At 54.8% G+C, this 17,366-nt stretch overlaps 1 protein-coding gene across 13 annotated transcripts in view; it reads right to left on the bottom strand.

Annotated features, from left to right (window-relative positions):
- The window catches only part of ARAP1 (ArfGAP with RhoGAP domain, ankyrin repeat and PH domain 1), a 226,271-nt gene that overhangs the window by 55,028 nt on the left and 153,877 nt on the right, over window positions 1–17,366 (bottom strand). For 12 of the 13 annotated variants that reach the window (XR_012157524.2, XR_012157517.2, XR_012157526.2 and 9 more), the window contains 4 exons: window positions 15,029–15,196; window positions 9,604–9,673; window positions 6,767–6,887; window positions 5,827–6,032 (listed from right to left, as the gene is read on the bottom strand). Coding sequence is in view for 3 of the 13 variants with exons in the window: in XM_073333741.2 (XP_073189842.1) it covers window positions 5,827–6,032; window positions 6,767–6,887; window positions 9,604–9,673; window positions 15,029–15,196 (565 nt within the window). In the remaining 10 variants the exon portion in view is untranslated. Of the gene's footprint in view, window positions 1–5,826; window positions 6,033–6,766; window positions 6,888–9,603; window positions 9,674–15,028; window positions 15,197–15,354; window positions 15,499–17,366 lie in introns of those variants that run through there. The other variant, XR_012157539.2, reaches the window with a different exon arrangement.

The following is a 17,366-nucleotide window of genomic DNA, read 5'->3' as shown; positions in this document are numbered from 1 at the left end:
ACCGGAAATCGATGGATCAAACAAGAGCAGCGTGGGACCGGAAATCAATGGATCAAACAAGAGCGGCGTGGGACCGGAAATCAATGGATCAAACAAGAACGGCGTGGGACCGGAAATCGATGGATCAAACAAGAACGGCGTGGGACCGGAAATCGATGGATCAAACAAGAGCAGCGTGGGACCGGAAATCGATGGATCAAACAAGAAGGGCGTGGGACCGGAAATCAATGGATCAAACAAGAGCGGCGTGGGACCGGAAATCAATGGATCAAACAAGAGCGGCGTGGGACCGGAAATCAATGGATCAAACAAGAGCGGCATGGGACCGGAAATCAATGGATCAAACAAGAGCGGCGTGGGACCGGAAATCAATGGATCAAACAAGAGCGGCGTGGGACCGGAAATCAATGGATCAAACAAGAGCGGCGTGGGACCGGAAATCAATGGATCAAACAAGAGCGGCGTGGGACCGGAAATCAATGGATCAAACAAGAGCGGCGTGGGACCGGAAATCGATGGATCAAACAAGAGCAGCGTGGGACCGGAAATCAATGGATCAAACAAGAGCGGCGTGGGACCGGAAATCAATGGATCAAACAAGAACGGCGTGGGACCGGAAATCGATGGATCAAACAAGAACAGCGTGGGACCGGAAATCGATGGATCAAACAAGAAGGGCGTGGGACCGGAAATCAATGGATCAAACAAGAGCGGCATGGGACCGGAAATCGATGGATCAAACAAGAGCAGCGTGGGACCGGAAATCAATGGATCAAACAAGAGCGGCATGGGACCGGAAATCAATGGATCAAACAAGAGCGGCATGGGACCGGAAATCGATGGATCAAACAAGAGCGGCGTGGGACCGGAAATCAATGGATCAAACAAGAGCGGCGTGGGACCGGAAATCAATGGATCAAACAAGAGCGGCATGGGACCGGAAATCAATGGATCAAACAAGAGCGGAGTCGGACCGGGAATCGATGGATCAAACAAGAGCGGCGTGGGACCGGAAATCAATGGATCAAACAAGAAGGGCGTGGGACCGGAAATCAATGGATCAAACAAGAAGGGCGTGGGACCGGAAATCAATGGATCAAACAAGAGCGGCATGGGACCGGAAATCGATGGATCAAACAAGAAGGGCGTGGGACCGGAAATCAATGGATCAAACAAGAGCGGCGTGGGACCGGAAATCGATGGATCAAACAAGAGCAGCGTGGGACCGGAAATCAATGGATCAAACAAGAGCGGCATGGGACCGGAAATCAATGGATCAAACAAGAGCGGCATGGGACCGGAAATCGATGGATCAAACAAGAGCGGCGTGGGACCGGAAATCAATGGATCAAACAAGAGCGGCGTGGGACCGGAAATCAATGGATCAAACAAGAGCGGCATGGGACCGGAAATCAATGGATCAAACAAGAGCGGCGTCGGACCGGGAATCGATGGATCAAACAAGAGCGGCGTGGGACCGGAAATCAATGGATCAAACAAGAGCGGCGTGGGACCGGAAATCGATGGATCAAACAAGAGCAGCGTGGGACCGGAAATCAATGGATCAAACAAGAGCGGCATGGGACCGGAAATCAATGGATCAAACTTGGTGTGTGGGAAACAAGGCCGAATCGGTGGACGGTATAATCCGGTGATGCGCCGTTCTGCCCATCACTCCCTTCTGGGGTTCTGAAAAGGAAAAGGGGTCTGGGGGCAAATTAGCAGCTGTCTGCCAAAGGCCACTGGAGTTAGTTTTACCATCATGGCTGCCACTCCCGCTGTCTCCTGGGACCCCAGGATCCATCACAACACCATTGGGCCACCTTTGTTGTTCTGATCCCAAGAGATGTCCTGACCACACTGGACCAAGAGAGGGACCAGCTGACATCACTATGTCCGCTGGCTCTGGCTGAATAGCAAACACTTCCTGGGATGTGAGACTTTGTAAAACACTCTCCGTCCCTGCCCCCTGTGCGTCCTTTTCCTTCCACCCCTTATTTCTTCTCTTTCCTATCCCTCTCCTTTTTAATGCTGTCTGATCAGAGCTGGGCTTAGCCAGCCAAGACTGTATTTTGCAACACAGCTGCAAGCCTGTGACCAGAATGAGGCAGATAAAAGCAATGCTGAACACAGCCCAACACTGGTACAAGTTTGCCAGGTGGGTGATAAGACCAAGACCATGTGCTGGGCCTGTGTCCTTCCAGCACTGAGGTTGCAAATGAGTCACCCCCTGAGACAGAAGCTGCATTTTCTCTCTTTGCTAGTCTTTTCCTCTCCCCTTTTGTGTGCACGTTTCTCTTATGTAGCCTTAGGAAACAGGACTGGACTTTAGCACCAGCAGTTCCAGCCCATCTCAGCTGACTTTGTCTCTTTCCCCCCACAAGGACCATCTCAAAAGGAGGTTTTCCTTATAGAAACTTTTTGCAGCTCAAGGGCCAGGGAACAATGCTGTGGTTAAAAGACAAGCTCGTTCATATTTTGCATTTCAAATGCTTTAACTGTTTGTTCTTCTCTTCTGTATCTTGAATTAAAGGATACAAAGGATTTTTAATGGTATCTGCCATAGAACTAAAGTCCTTGAGAGATGTCCAATCTCTGGCTTCCAGAGTATGCACATCAGGTCTCAACTTTGCTGAGTCGGACCTATGGGCTGCATGGAGGTTTCCCATATACCGAAAGCGGTGCTCTACGGCCAGCTGAGCATGGGAACCTGCCCTAAGGATTGACCCATCCTCAGATATAAAGACACCTTGAAGGCCAACCTCAAGCATGCAAGATGAATACGAGTGAACAGTTGCAAGAAAGCAAACATCATGCTGGGATGTATTAGCAGCAAAGACACGAGAAGCAATTCTTCCTCTGATTAGGCCTCAACTGGAGAATTGTGTCCAGTTCTGGGCACCACATTCAGGAAAGATGTGGACAAACTGGAGAAAGTTCAGAGGAGAGCAATAAAAATGATGAAAGGTCTAGAAAACATGACCTATGAGGGATGATTGAAAAAACTGGGTTTGTTTACTGTGGAGAAGAGAAGACTGAGAGGGGACATGATAACAGTTTTCAGATACATAAAAGGTTGTTACAAGGAGGAGAGAGAAAAAGTTTTCTCCTTAACCTCTGAGGATAGGACAAGAAGCAATGGGCTTAAATTGCAGCAAGGGAGGTTTAGGTTGGACGTTAGGAAAAACTTCCTAACTGTCAGGGTGGTTAAGCACTGGAATAAATTGCCTAGGGAGGTTGTGGAATCTCCATCACTGGAGATTTTTAAAAGCAGTTTGGACAAACACCTGTCAGGGATGGTCTAGATAATACTTAGCCCTGCCTCAGTGGAGGGGACTGGCCTAGACGACCTCTTGAGGTCCCTTCCAGTCCTATGACTCTAAGACAGACGTTAAAACCTGGGAACTCGGTGCACTGGACAGACCCAGAAGGCAAGGTCTGTGCCATGAAGCTGTGTCCCCTTTTCAGGAGCGGCATGCGAGGTCTTTGTAAGAGAAGAGACAGTGCCAGGGCTTAAAGAGACCACAGCCTGCAGAGTTCCTTCAAGACATGTTGGAGACAAGTCTCCTCTCCTGGTGAGACAGAGCAGAGGGAAGCAGGGCTAGAGCACACCAGGGGGCACCACAAATGGCCACTTCGCACTCCCACCTCCAGCGCAATTCACACCTGGGTCCTGCGCCCCTCTGTTACCTGGCAGCTCTGTGTTCTTGGGGAACCAGGGTGCAGTACCCAGCCTGACTCATGAAAGACCTTCCTGCCCCCCAGCCTCTGCTTGAACCAAATCCGCATCAGAAGACAGACTTACAAAAAGCAATGAAAAGGCCGTGGGAGACCCACCTAAACCCCTGGGATAAGGAGGACAGGATTAAGGAAACTCTCCTAGCCTCATTTGCATCGAAGATGGGACAGGGAGGCATCTCCAATAACCTACAGAATGGAGAACAGAGATTCCAAGGCAAGAACCGCACAGAATTCTGGGACCAGAAAAGCCGGGAAGCACTGCATGATGGGGGATCTCTGCTCCAGATGTTAATGAACCCACGCCTGCACACACCCAGCTCAGTACTTATCAGACCAATTCTAGGAATAAATCCTTTATCGGTATTCAAAATAGTGAAGCTCCTTAATTGCATTGTGAGCTCCCTCCAAGGAACACTGCCCATAGCCAGGAATGATCAGCTCCCATGTCTAGCCTGAACAAAACAACTTTGGTATATTCCCTTGTTTACCCATAAACAAATCTAGTGTTCTCCCTTGAACCACTGTTGTTTCCCTACAAAACCCCCTACCCATGCTCAAGTAAGTGTTCTGATGCCTGGATCCAAAATCTGTAGCATTTCCATTGGGACTTCATCTTCTCCTGACTGATCGTGCTGGGGGCTCTGCCTGTCTCCAGCACTTCGGACCCTCAGCTACCATCACCACCTGGGGACTTCAATCGATTCAAACTTTACGGAGTGGTGAGAACCCAGCTCTCTCTCTCTCTCTAGGTGTAGCCTTCTGACCCTGACTGGTGTCATCAGATATAGTTTTCTAAACCTGACTTTTATAATCAAATATAAGTTAGATTTAATATTATAACGGCTTTTTTGTTTGCTCCCCTATGGTTATTACCAGCAATAAACAACTTTCATGGTTAAGCTGGTTGCTTTTCTCTCTCTCTCCCTCCCCCGCCCCGCTGTGGGTGTTTTTTGGTTTCCTCATTCACTCTGCAGCAACGCTCCTCGTAGCCTAAGCTAAAAGATCCCTGCAGCGCCCAAAAATCCTATGGGGTTTGCTCATCCAGTGGGTCACTACCAGAACAATTGTAACACGGAAGTGGGGATAGGGACGTGCTGAACCTGGGGCATATGGGGGTGGCAGCTTGGAAGTGCTCCTCGACCCAGCAGGCTGAGTCCAGGGACATATAAGGGGTCAGCTTGGGAGAGCTGATGAACCCGGTCCTCTCAGACTTGGGTAGGTGTGTGTGAGTGTGAGTGTGAGAGAGATATAGAGATAGATATATTCTGGGGCTGGAAGAACCCAGCCCTGGGGAACCTAGGTCCTGCAGGAGAGCTCCACTGGGAGGGACTTGCAGCAGGGAGAAGTAGAGCTCCGTATGAGGACACGAGTGACATAAGCAGTAACCTGATACAATTACAGAACACCCCCCCACCAGAAGAGTAACCCTAATAAATGAGCGTACCCCAAAGTAACCAGCAAAGCTGGTAACACCTCTCTGCCCTGTGGGACTAAAGTCCTGATCTGATCCCCACTTCCCAACACCTCCTTGGAGGACGGCTGGGACTACGGGGGTCAAAGGGCTGGACCGGAGAGCCGGGTTCATTTCCTGCTCTGCCCTGACTCCCTGCGGGACCTCGGGCACATCCCTTCATCCACCCGGTGCCTCCACTGCCCATGTGTAAAATGAGCCGTCCGACCCCCACGCTTCGCCTGCCTTGTCCAGTTCGAGCGTGTAGCGTTCGAGCCTGTGAATGTGCAGCTCCCGGCACAATGGGGACACAGGGTCAGGCGCTAGCTGCTACCGCTCCTATGGCTCATAACCTTGCTCACAAACTCTCTTGGCGGCCCCAGGGAAAGACCAAGGGGAAGGACCCAGAGGGAGCGGACGCAGGGGAGGAGGGCGGGAGCAGGCAAGGAGCGAAGTGGGGATGGCATGAAGGAAGAGGGGGGAAGAGGGAGAGGGAGGAGAAAGAAGGGCGTGAGAAGCTTTTCAAGCTGGGCTGTGACCCCAGCCCCCCGTACCTTGGCAGGGGTCTGAGCTGTTGTATTTCAATAGGGCCCTTTCCCCACCCCTGGAAGAAGACAGCCTCCACGGATACAGACCTCGGCGTTCTTGTACAGGAAAACCTTATCTCCAGCCACCACCACGTACAGCTTGTTCTTAAAGCCCCGCAGCTCCAGCAGCCCGCACTTGTCCACCGAGTCCAAGGCGCCGGTGGCCAGCTGGAACAGGGATATCCTGTTCAAGCCCTTGAACTTCCGCTCGTCCACCATCTGCTGGAGGGTCCTCATCCACTCGTTACGATCCGCTGCAGGGCAGACAGGGCTCGGGGTCAGCTGGGAGCCAGGCCTGGCATCAGGCCCGAGGATGGGCTCCAAAGCTGGTGCGTAGGTTATGGCAGGCCCCCTCCCACTCACTGTGGACACATGCAGGAGCACCGGGGGGCAACAGCATGGATTCCAGCTTGGCTCTTTGCTCTGCAGAGCAGCAAGGGCTGGCCGCGTAGAGAGGCAGCGTCCTCGATCCACCGGGCAGGGAGTGCACCTCCAGCGCCCCCTGCTGCTCAGGGACAGAAGCCTTATTAATGGGCTCCAGTGCTCAGCAGGCAGTTGCCCCCCGGCTCTTCTGAGGAGCCAGGGGGAAGGAAAGAGCAGGAAATTCGGTCACTGCCCCCGAAGCTCTTAGCTGCTTTGGATGTTGGTCTGGACCACGAGTGACTTGCTGGAAGAAGACGGAGCCAAAGCTCAGCTAAAAAGGGCGAAGGGGTGGGGAGGGCATGGTGTCATCCTCGGAGTCTGATCATCAGGAGGGAGAGGGATTACTGAGGGGGAGAGCGGAGGGGTCAGTGCGCAATAACCAGGAGCAATGGGACCGGAGTGAGTAAAGGGAAATGACAGCTGACTCCTGGGAACTCTCTCCTGCCAGGCGGGAGAAACAGGAGCAGCTGCTTCCCTATTCTCTGCTTCCTTCTCCCCACCCTACATGTGCCAGCCCTGGAGAAACCCACGCCAGGAGCAACACTGCGGGGCTCCCCACACTCACCATCGCTCTCAGCCCGGAAGGCGAAGGTCCTGTTGTTAGTGATCACCTCGAATTTCTGGTCCCCGATGCTGGCCACGCGGGCTATTGAGGTCACCGGAATGAAGCGCTTGGAGTACGTGTCCTGCAGCAGAGAATCACACGGGTCACAACCACACCCCCAGAGACGCAGCGGGAGGGTAACAGACCCAAGGAAACACCTATGTGCTAGCACAACCTGAGACTGAGAGCCCCATCACTGTCAGGACATGCCAACATCAGCCCTACCCATAGCCAGGAGACACCCCACAACACCGTTACTCGAGCGGAGGGGTCAGCCCCATGCCTGGATCCAAAATCTGTAGCATTTCCATTGGGACTTCATCTTCTCCTGACTGGTCGTGCTGGGGGCTCTGCCTGTCTCCAGCACTCCGGACCCTCAGCTACCATCACCACCTGGGGACCTCAATCGATTCAAACTTTACGGAGTGGTGAGAAGCCAGCTCTCTCTCTCTCTCTAGGTGTAGCCTTCTGACCCTGACTGGTGTCATCGGATATAGTTAAACTCAGTCCCTCCTGGACACGGTATCCTTACCCCACTCCCTGCACTAAAGCAGTGCCCAGCATTCCTGTGTGCTGTTAAACTCCGACTGCCTTCCACCCCAGAGTTGGCTGCATTCCACACCAACTCTGGCCGTAAGTGGAATCTTCCAGGACTACAAGCAGATGAGAACGCCTTGTCTGACAGGCTGCGCCAATCCTGGGCTGACTCAGAGACAAGAACGCCATGGCCTGCCGTGCCGGTGCTACTCTTTACACCACCCTGGTTCTTCCACCTTCTGACCAGGCCAGACGCTGCTTAGCTTAGGAGCCCTAGTTCACGGCCCAGCTGGGGGATGCAAGTTATCATCACTCTGCACCGGTTTCTAGAAAGCAGAGGGGAACCTGAACCAGAAGAGCACGTCCCCATCCCTGGGGGAAGTTCCCAACAGGGCGGCGAGCTATATCTCCACGTCGTGCCTTGGTACTAGCAATATTCAGAGCCCAGGGGTCCAGCTCCACCCGTATTTGGGGCTGGGTGTGTTCCCCCGGCCCACCTGCCGCCCCCCCTGCGCCTCCTACGAGTGTCCCCCGGCCCCCACTTGCTGCCCCCACGCACCTCCCCGGCCCCATCCCTGGCTGCCTCTTCCCTGCAGCAACTGCTGCCGCGGGGTCCTAGTGCCCCCATCTCCCCTGCCAGGGCAGACTGACTCTGAGCCGGCCCTTCCACCTCAGACCCTTCCCTTTTCCGGCGGGACCCTCCACCAGCACAGGGGGCCTCCCCGCCCGCAGTCACCGCTCCTGCCCCATGCTAGGCAAGGAGGCAGCCCCATCCCTCGCCCCCAGTGAGGCTACAGCGAGGGGCGGCAGGAGGCGCACGGAGCTCCCCCCGGCACCCACCCCGGGGGAGGCAAGGCAGATTGCTGGACCTGAGAGGGGTTCTAGGAGCAAGTGCAGTGACAGCGGTGGGGGTGAGTGTGCTGCTGGGGGGGCGGGAAAGGGGGGCTCCTCCCCCAGATCTCATTGCTCCCAGCAGGGAAAGGGCTGGGGAGAGTCCTCCTCTCTGGCTCCTGTCCCGGAGCAGCCTGCCTGCACCCCAAACTCATCCCCAGCCCTGCCCCAGCCCAGAGCTCACACCCCCCACCAGAGCTTTCACCCCAAAACTGCATTCTCAACCCTCTACCCTAGCCCAGAGCCCCTCCAACACCCCAAACACCTTATCCCCAGTCCCAGCCAGAGCCCTCATCCCCCTGCACTCCAACCCTCTGCCCCAGCCCTGAGCCCCCTCCAACACCACAAACCTTTCATCTCCAGCCCCAGCCAGATCTCTCATCTCCCCGCACCCAACCCTCTGCCCCAGCCCTGAGCCCCCTCCAACACCACAAACCCCTCATCTCCAGCCCCAGCCAGATCCCTCATCCCCCCACACCTAACCCTCTGCCAGAGCCCTGAGCCCTTCCAGCACCCCAAACACCTTATCCCTAGTCCCAGTCAGAGCCCTCATCCCCCTGCACTCCAAGCCTCTGCCCCAGCCCTGAGCCCCCTCCAACACCACAAACCTTTCATCTCCAGCCCCAGCCAGATCCCTCATCCCCCTGCACTCCAACCCTCTGCCCCAGCCCTGAGCCCCCTCCAACACCACAAATCCCTCATCTCTAGCCCCAGCCAGATCCCTCATCCCCCTGCACTCCAACCCTCTGCCCCAGCCCTGAGCCTAACACCCCAAACCCCCCAGCCCCAGACAGAGCCCTCACTCCCCACATTCCTACTCTCACCCTGAGCCCCTCCCAGACCCCAAAGCCCTTATCTGCAGCCGCACCCCACAGCCCTCACCCCATACTCCTCACCCTGCACCTCCTCCCTGCACCTCCTCCCTCCACACCCCCTCCCATCCCCAAACTCCCTCCCAGAGCCTGCACCCTGCACCCCAATCCCCTGCCCCAGCCTAGGGCCTGCACCCCAGACCTCCTTCCCCATGCAAACTCCCTCCCAGAGCCTTGGGCAGGTGGGGGGCAGAGTTTGGGCTGGGGCGGGTTCTGGTCACCACCAAAAATTATACAAACCTGCCGCCCCTGGTTCCACACCACACGTCAGTCCCACCCTGGGTGGCAGATTTCAAAGACAAGCGATCGAGATTAGGTACTTACACAGCCCCACGACTGCAGTATCTGAGCACCGCACGACCTTTAATGCATCTCTCCTCCACACAGCAGGGAGGGGCTGGTATTCCCGTTGTACAAATGAGGAACTGCCCAGAAAGGCTAAGTGACTAGCTCAAGGTCACACAGAAAGTCTGTGACAGAGCGGGGCATTGCACTCACCTTTTCACCGTCAAAATATCGGAGGTAGTCGGCGTCTAGCTTCACCCAGCGCTTCTGGTAGATATATGAGCTGTAAGGGGATGGAAAAGGCTAGTTAGCCTGGCGAGCCAGCAGTGCCAGCGGGAATGCAGGGGCTCCTGACTGCTCCCTTAGTGAGCCAAGCTCAAGGAGGTAAGAGGATGCACGCTTTATAAACTCGCACTGGGGTATTTTTGCTTCTGAGCTAATCTGCCCCAAAGGACTTGCAACGTAACCAGATGGACGGCATAGGAAGGGCAGGCCAGATGGACACAGGGCAATGGATACACATTTTATAGACATATAGACATGCTTTTCCTGCTTGATAGTATAGGACCCTGCCCACCTGCCCCTCCGCCTAGCTGTTTAAATGCAGGCCGGCATCTCGCAAGCATCGGGGCATACTGGAGAAGGGGTATGCAGGAGGACAGAGCAGCAGTCATGTGGATCAGTTCCGGGGTGGGGAGGCGTCCCCCATATGAGAAGGTTCATGGGGGGAGCAGACACGCACCCTGGATTGTCTCTTTAGGGCAGTGATACTCAGACTGAGGCTCGGGAGCTGCAAGCAGCTCTTCAATGTGTCTTCCATGCACTGGGGACCCATGCCCCCCCCCCTTTTTTCCCATATGTGCTGTGGGAAAGACATGATCATAGAGGCCACACGTGGGCGGGGCACATGGGATCACGTTCTGGCCAGCAGCAGCCTTTCGGCACCGTGTGGGTGGAGGGGGGAAGGGATGACCTGGCCCATCAGAGCTCATCTCTTCTCCTGCCATGGTTGGAAGCAGCTCCAATCCCTTCCTGCCTGCACAGCACCTCCAGGCAGCTAAAGCCTCAAGGCCGCTGCTGGCCACTGACATAACCCAGCCGCCTCCTGTCGCCCCCCCGGCTGCAGAGCAGGCAGGAAGGGCTTAAGCGCTAAGGAAGCATTGTGCACCAGGGCCCCAGGGAACCTGAGGGCAGGGACTTCAGCAGCTGGCCAGAGGCGGCTCAGCGGGAGAGGGTACCCCCTGCAGGAGGAGCAGCCCTGCACGTGGCGGCTGCCTTGGGCACAAGCCTAAGGGATGGAGCAGCCCCGCACCCGCTGGGGCCGGGACCCGGGCCGAGCAGGGGGGTGAAAAGGGTGCTGCTGAGGAAATTCCGGGCTGGAAATCCCCTCCACCCCGCAGCAATGTTTAGAACTAAAATGCTCTTATTTTTTTCGTTCGTCCGTACCGTGATTATATCTTCAACACTAGAATGTGGGGACAGCTGTACTCTGCGGGATGTTGACAAATTATTTTAATTTCTCTGCCACTTCGGCCTTGCCGCCCCCCCCACCTACCCACCCGCCCACTTCTACAAAGGTTCCGGGGCCCTGGCTCCTGCAGTTCTTTGCAGCACCTGATATTAGAACATGGCCTGATTGAGTTATTAACCAATCCACGTTATTAACCAATCAGGATGCGTTTCCTGTGTCATTAGCCCAGGGTAGTTGATAAGATAATACTTGGCCAGTCATCTTGCTGTGAGAATAACACATAGAGATATAGACACGAAATATTTCCCGTCTTACTGTTTAAATCCAACTATATAGTACGAGAGTAAATGAATTCACAGGACTGTTTTGGGTAACGCTGATCGCTAATTTGGCTCCTGAACCACTGAGCTCTGAGTATCCCTGCTCTCCCCATTCCCCGGTTTCCCTCTTACTGCCTTTGCGCAGCCAGTGCTCCGCACTGGCCCAGCCCTCTCCACTGGCCCAGCCCTCTCCACTGGCCCAGCCCTGCCAAGAGTTATCTGTGCAGCCTCCGTGTCACATGGACAATGAGAACTCTCCTCTCCCGTTCCTGAACCTGCCTTGGCACGGAGCAGCCAGCAAGTTCACCCTCAACGTGGTGCCGTAGCTCCCAGTTGGCGACGCCAGGCCCCATAATCCCACACACGTACATCATAAAAGCCGCTAACCCCACCATATACGATCAGCTGTGCAGGCTTTTAAATGCTGGGCTGCGCTTTGCGCCTGCGAGGCTGTCCACTCACTCTCTGTATCACAGGCCATATGGGCAGGGATTCCCGGCGGGTCAGTTTCGCTGTCTCTTTCTGCTCAGTTTCACGGACCAGCTCTCTGTGCAATCACAACTGGTTTCTCAGGAATAATTTACAGGAAGATTGATATGTGTAGGGTGCATAAGCCACCCGTAAAAGAGACTTGCCATAAGGCAGGGGCCTAAGCTCTGTGGGCTCAGGGAAGACAGAGTAACAGGAGATAACAGGCTGCCACAACAGTTCCACCCCAAGCAGGAGACCTTTGAACAAGAAGATTTATTGGGGGAGCGGGGGTGGCTAATAAATCAACCTTCCCTTGAAAGCCAAACATACAGGGATCTCTCCCTGCGTCCCACACACAGCAGAGCCTGTATACAGCCCTGCACGGACTCCATTGAAATTCCTCCCATGACATCATCCTTGAACCACCACTGTCCCCCAGTCTCTCCAGACTTCAGCATGTGTAAGCTGCCATGGCCCGAGCCCTGAAACATACAGCACCCGCACCCTCCCCGTCCTCCGACTGCTCCAACAGTTCCCCACTCGGTTCAGGGTCCAGGCTGAAATCACACTGCCTGGGTGAGATTCCCTACACTCCGTTGCCCCTTTGGGTCACTCAGGTGGTGCAAAGGGGCAGGACAGCGGCCACATCTGGCCAGCTGAGACTCTCCCCAACACAGGGACATTCTCAATGGACACAGAGCCAGTGTAGCCCTAGCCGGGCCCTACAATACACTCAGTCTTGCCCCAGGGTGGGGCAGCATACTGGGGTTGGGAATGGGACAAAAGACTTGGCAATCTATTCTCAGCTGTAGTCAGTCCCTTGGAGAGCTGGCACAAGTTAGAGCAACCCCAGGGCTTCTCTCACCGGCTCCAGGGCTGGGGTCAGTGCACATGCTCCATGAGAATCAGGGAGCCAGGACTAACCGTCCCCTCTGGGCATTGTCGGTTACGGGCTTTCGTGTACCTTCCTATGAAACAGCTGGTGCCATCAGAAGCAGGACACTGGCTAGACAGACCATGCGCTGAATCAACATGGCAGCTGCTGGGTTCCCACTGCTCTGTCAAGCCAGTAAAATATTTACCTCATGGGATCTGATCTCACAATAGCTATGGCTAGATTAATCATTAATATGGAAACGCACTCTCTCTCTCTCTCCCCCCACCACACACACACACACACACACACACACACACGCACAAAACTTCCTCCTCCTCAGGAAAAATCCAGAGTCCCAAGACACACACCCCAGCCTAGTTACTAGGGCCTCGTCTACTCTAAAACATTATATCTACATTGCTCAAGGCTGTGAAAAATCTACACACCTGAGCAGCGGTGTTAAACTGACCTCAGTCCCTGTATAAACAGCCCTAGGTTAATGAGGAAATTCTTCTGTCACCTAGTTACTGCCTCTTGGGGAGATGGACTACCTACGCCTGTTGGCAGCCCAGCTCTGGCTATGCAGCTGCCCTGCCGTGGCATTTCAAGTGCAGATAAGCCCTCAGCCAAGCAAACACAACAGAAAGTCTGCCAATGTCCTGTGACTGCAGTCCTATGTTAACAAGCCACTTCACCTTGAATGGTCCCTGAGAACAGGGGTGCTCAACCTTCCCAGACTACTGCCCCCCTTTCAGGAGTCTGATTTGTCCTGCGTACCCCCAAGTTTCGCCTCACTTGAAAAATGACTTGCTTATCAAATCAGACATAAAATCAGAGTCACAGCACACTGGTACTGCAAAGTTGGTGACTTTCTCATCATATAATTATAAAATAAACCAAATGGAATATAAATATTGTACTGACATTTCAGTGTACAGTCTACAGAGCAGCATAAACAAGTCATGGTATGAAATTTTAGTTTGTAGTGACTTCACTGGTGCTTTTGATGTCGCCTGTTGTAACACCAGGCGAATATCTAGATGAGTTGATGCACCCCCTGGAAGATCTCTGCGTATCCCCAGGGGTACGCGTACCCCTGGTTGAGAACCACGGCCTTAGAATATGTGTTAACTTCTTATGTTAAGCAACCTATCCCACCTTGTATGTAGCTGACACCCCGAGTTCCCTTCCCAGACCCGAAGAAGAGCTCTGTGTAGCTCGAAAGCTCGTCCCTCTCACCAAGACAAGTTGGTCCAGTAAAAGACATCACCTCACCCACCTTGTCTTGCTAAAATCCCGGGACCGACACAGCTACAACACTGCAAACAACAAAAAACCCTCCCTCGCCCATGGAGAATCTTCTAAGGCCATGTCTACACTGCCACTTCTGTCGGCAAAACTTACGTTGCCCAGGGGTGTGAAGAAACCACACCCCTGAGCAACATAAATTTCACTGGCATAACTGCGAGTGTGCCCAGCGCTATGTCGGCCGGAGAGCTTCTCCTGACGACAAACAACCACTGCCCATTGAGCTGGTTTTATTATGTTGACAGGAGCGCTCTCTCCCATCAGCACAGAGCGGCTACACGAGCGATCTGACAGTAGCCCAGCTGCGTCGGTACATCTTCTCCACCGTAAGCTTGCTAGTATAGACATGCCCTAATTTAGGAGCATGGGCCCTTTAAGACTAGCCCAGAGGCTGCTCCCCTCCCCTGGGTGACCAGGTGACTTACAGGAGCAGTGTGATTTCCCGGTTCCCGGTTCCCGTTAATATGCAAGCCAACCGAGGCATCGCTGTTGGGTAACAGGGAGGAAGTGCAATCCGCCAGCCATTTGTGAAAGCTCAGCAGTCTCTGTCTGCCTGGAGTCCAATAGGGAAACACCAGCATCTCCACGGCAGAGATTAAATCAAAGCCCTCAGCCGAGTGAGGAGGAAATGGATTAAGCAAAACAACTGTAGCCCAGGGCATAGGCTTTGTCCAAACAAGCCAGGGCTCGAGTGGCAACTTGCCCTCAGGGCTGCACTTAGTTCGTCTCTGGGCACAGGCTGCCACTTGCTCAGACTGCAGACCCCACCATGCCCGCTCCATCTTGGGGAAGGGCTCAGACATCAGGGTGGGGCGTGGCACGCTGGGACCCGCAGTCTCCGGGTGCTGCTGCCCCTTGAAGTGACAGACAAGGGTGGCTGGAGGCTGCATGTGACACTGCGGGCCGCTCTTGGCCTGACTGACTAGGCCCCGAGCCTAACACAATCGATAGGACTGAATGGATGCTGTAAATCAATAGCTAAATAGGAAGATTGCTCTCATTCAGCCCATGTCAGTGACCGACACTAGAAATGAGGGGAGACTACAGGCTTGGGGGATGGGAGGAACCTTCCTCCCTAGGCACTGACAGGCCAAGTGTGTGTGTGGGCGGGGGGCCCAGTTCACATGGACATCACCGATCCCCTGCTCCAGAGTCAGTCTCCCAGGCTGCGCCCTTCGGAGCATCACTCACCCTTGTGGGGGGTTCTTGTCCAGCCACCCGGCTTTGATGATGGGTAAGAGCTGGGCGGGGGCATCCAACCCCTCTGGGCTGCTGCTCTGCATGCTGGAGCTGCAGGAGGATACCGTGCCGCTGGACTGCAGGGTGCTCAAGCCATAGTCATTCCAACAGCTGCTGTCGCTGAGGGCGGGAGCAAAGGGGGAGATGCGGTTAGGAGAGGCCCATTAACCAGACAGCTAACAGATCAGAAGGTCTGCACCCCGCTGGTCGAAAGGGTCCCAAGCTGTGACTTGCCCACCACCCTCCGCTCTCCGGATTTGCCTGTCTCCTCTCCGTACCTGTAGCCCCAGGATCAGGGTCTGAGATATAGAAGAACCCTCCTTCCCCCTAATGGGCAGGGCTGGCGAAAGCCAGGTGCAAGCAGAGCACAGAGCACTTCATACTCTTGCCCCAGTGATCACCCCTCATCCGAAATACAAAAAAGCCTGTCGGTCACGCACAGACTTTGCCCGCATTCCTTGTCCTTGGGATAATGTATTACCCTGAGCAAAGGGTCTGTTTTAAAGCAGCCATGCTGGCTGGGGGGCAGGGCGAGGACTTAGTGTGTGCTAATTGGGGGGGGGAGAAGGATGCAGGAGTTGTATAATGACCAGCGCAATGGGAGCCCCGATCCCGCTGTATACTACTGAGACATAAATCTGAAACAAGAGTAACCAGGCTCCCCCTCCTGGCTAAGCCAAGCCCAAGGAACGGCAGCCAAAGGCAGGGTCCGTAATGCGAGATGGGGGTGGAATTTCACAAGGAGAACGGGGGCTGGTTGAGCACCAAAAGGATCTCTCAGCGGAGAAGTCTCTGGGGCATGACTCCTCCTTTCCAGTAGTGGGTGCAGCAAAGGGGTCAGCTTGAGGCCAGGGGCGAGTGAGCCCACACATGGTATCAAGCAGGGGCCAAAGCCATCCCTGATTTAACTCTGTGACTTCACTGACTGGAGCTGGTACAAAGAGCCAGGCCCACTCTCTAAAACGAGGACAGGAGCACAGGGAGGATTTGCATAGAACATCTAGGACCCATTTGGGGCCACCCCAACAGACCTCACAGAGAGGGAAGGAAGGAGAGAGAGAGCACAGCCCCGTGGGTACGTCCAGCGTCTGCGGTGGAGACCACAAACCTCATCTCCCTTCCACCCTGTCCCAGCCCATCTGCCTGAGGTCCCTCTCCAGGACTAGAGCTAACAGGCTGCACACCTTCCCCGGCCCAGCTCACTCCCCCAGAGTGGCTGAGGCAGTCTTTGGTCTTCTGCTGGATTCTAACCACGTGCTCCATTACAGCCGAGACACATCTCCTCCACTTGGGGTCTGTAGGTCGTGTCACAGGTGCCAATTTTGGCCTTGCCGGGGGGAGGGGGGAAAGGGTGCTTGACCCCCACTTTGCCCCAGGCCCTGACCCCCACCCTGCCTTTCCCGCCCCTGCCCCACCTCTTCTTGCCCCATTCCACCCCCTCCCCTGAACGCCCCCCGCCCTCACTCCTCCCCACCCCCAGCACCTCCTGCACGCTGCTAAACAGCTGATCCACGGCAGGCCAGAGGCACTGGGAGGGAGTGGGAGGTGCTGATCAGTGGAGCCACCGGTGGGCAGGAGACGCTGGCGGGGTGGGAGAGAGCTGATAAGGGTGCTGCCAGTGGATGCTGAGCACCCACAGAGTCCTCGCCTACAGTTGGGGATGATGATTAATTACCAGGAGGGGGATCTGCAAACCAAAGTGACAGCAGCCTGTCACCTGAGACAAGCACAAAGCCAATCTATTTCTCCCCTCTCTCCTCCCAGGACTTTGACAGAAAAATGGCAATGGCTTTCAGATCTATGGGCCTTCCCGGCTCTCCAAAGCCCTCCACCCCGAGCAGTGTTCCGGACAGCCCAGTAAGGGAGCTTAGCCATGACGTCCACTAAGGACCAGGCTCCTGGCAGTCAATCTTAAATGGAAGGCACTCAGAATTCCTTGCACTGGACCCTGAAATGCTCGGCTTATCCACAGAGCCCAGGCAGTGGTAGGGAAAAAAAATCACTCCCTGCCCCCAAAGTGCCCTCACACTGCCCAAAAGGGGTATGTGCTCTCCCGGGACCATCCAGGTCTCGATCTGTAGGGGACAGCCGCTGCTGCGGGATTGGAAGTTCCTGCCCTAGAGGCAGGGCAGGATGAAGGTTTTGAGGGGCCGAAGGCTAACGGGAGGGCAGGGCTAACTACGAATGATGTACTGCAAACAAAATGATGAAGTCATCAAACATTTCTCTACACATATATTTACATATTATTTAATTAGCTAAAATGAACAAGTTTATTCTACTCTCACGA

The sequence above is a fragment of the Lepidochelys kempii genome, chromosome 1, assembly GCF_965140285.1.
Source record: "Lepidochelys kempii isolate rLepKem1 chromosome 1, rLepKem1.hap1, whole genome shotgun sequence".
Lineage (NCBI taxonomy): Eukaryota > Metazoa > Chordata > Testudines > Cheloniidae > Lepidochelys > Lepidochelys kempii.
This window is presented reverse-complemented; position numbering and strand designations above follow the sequence as displayed.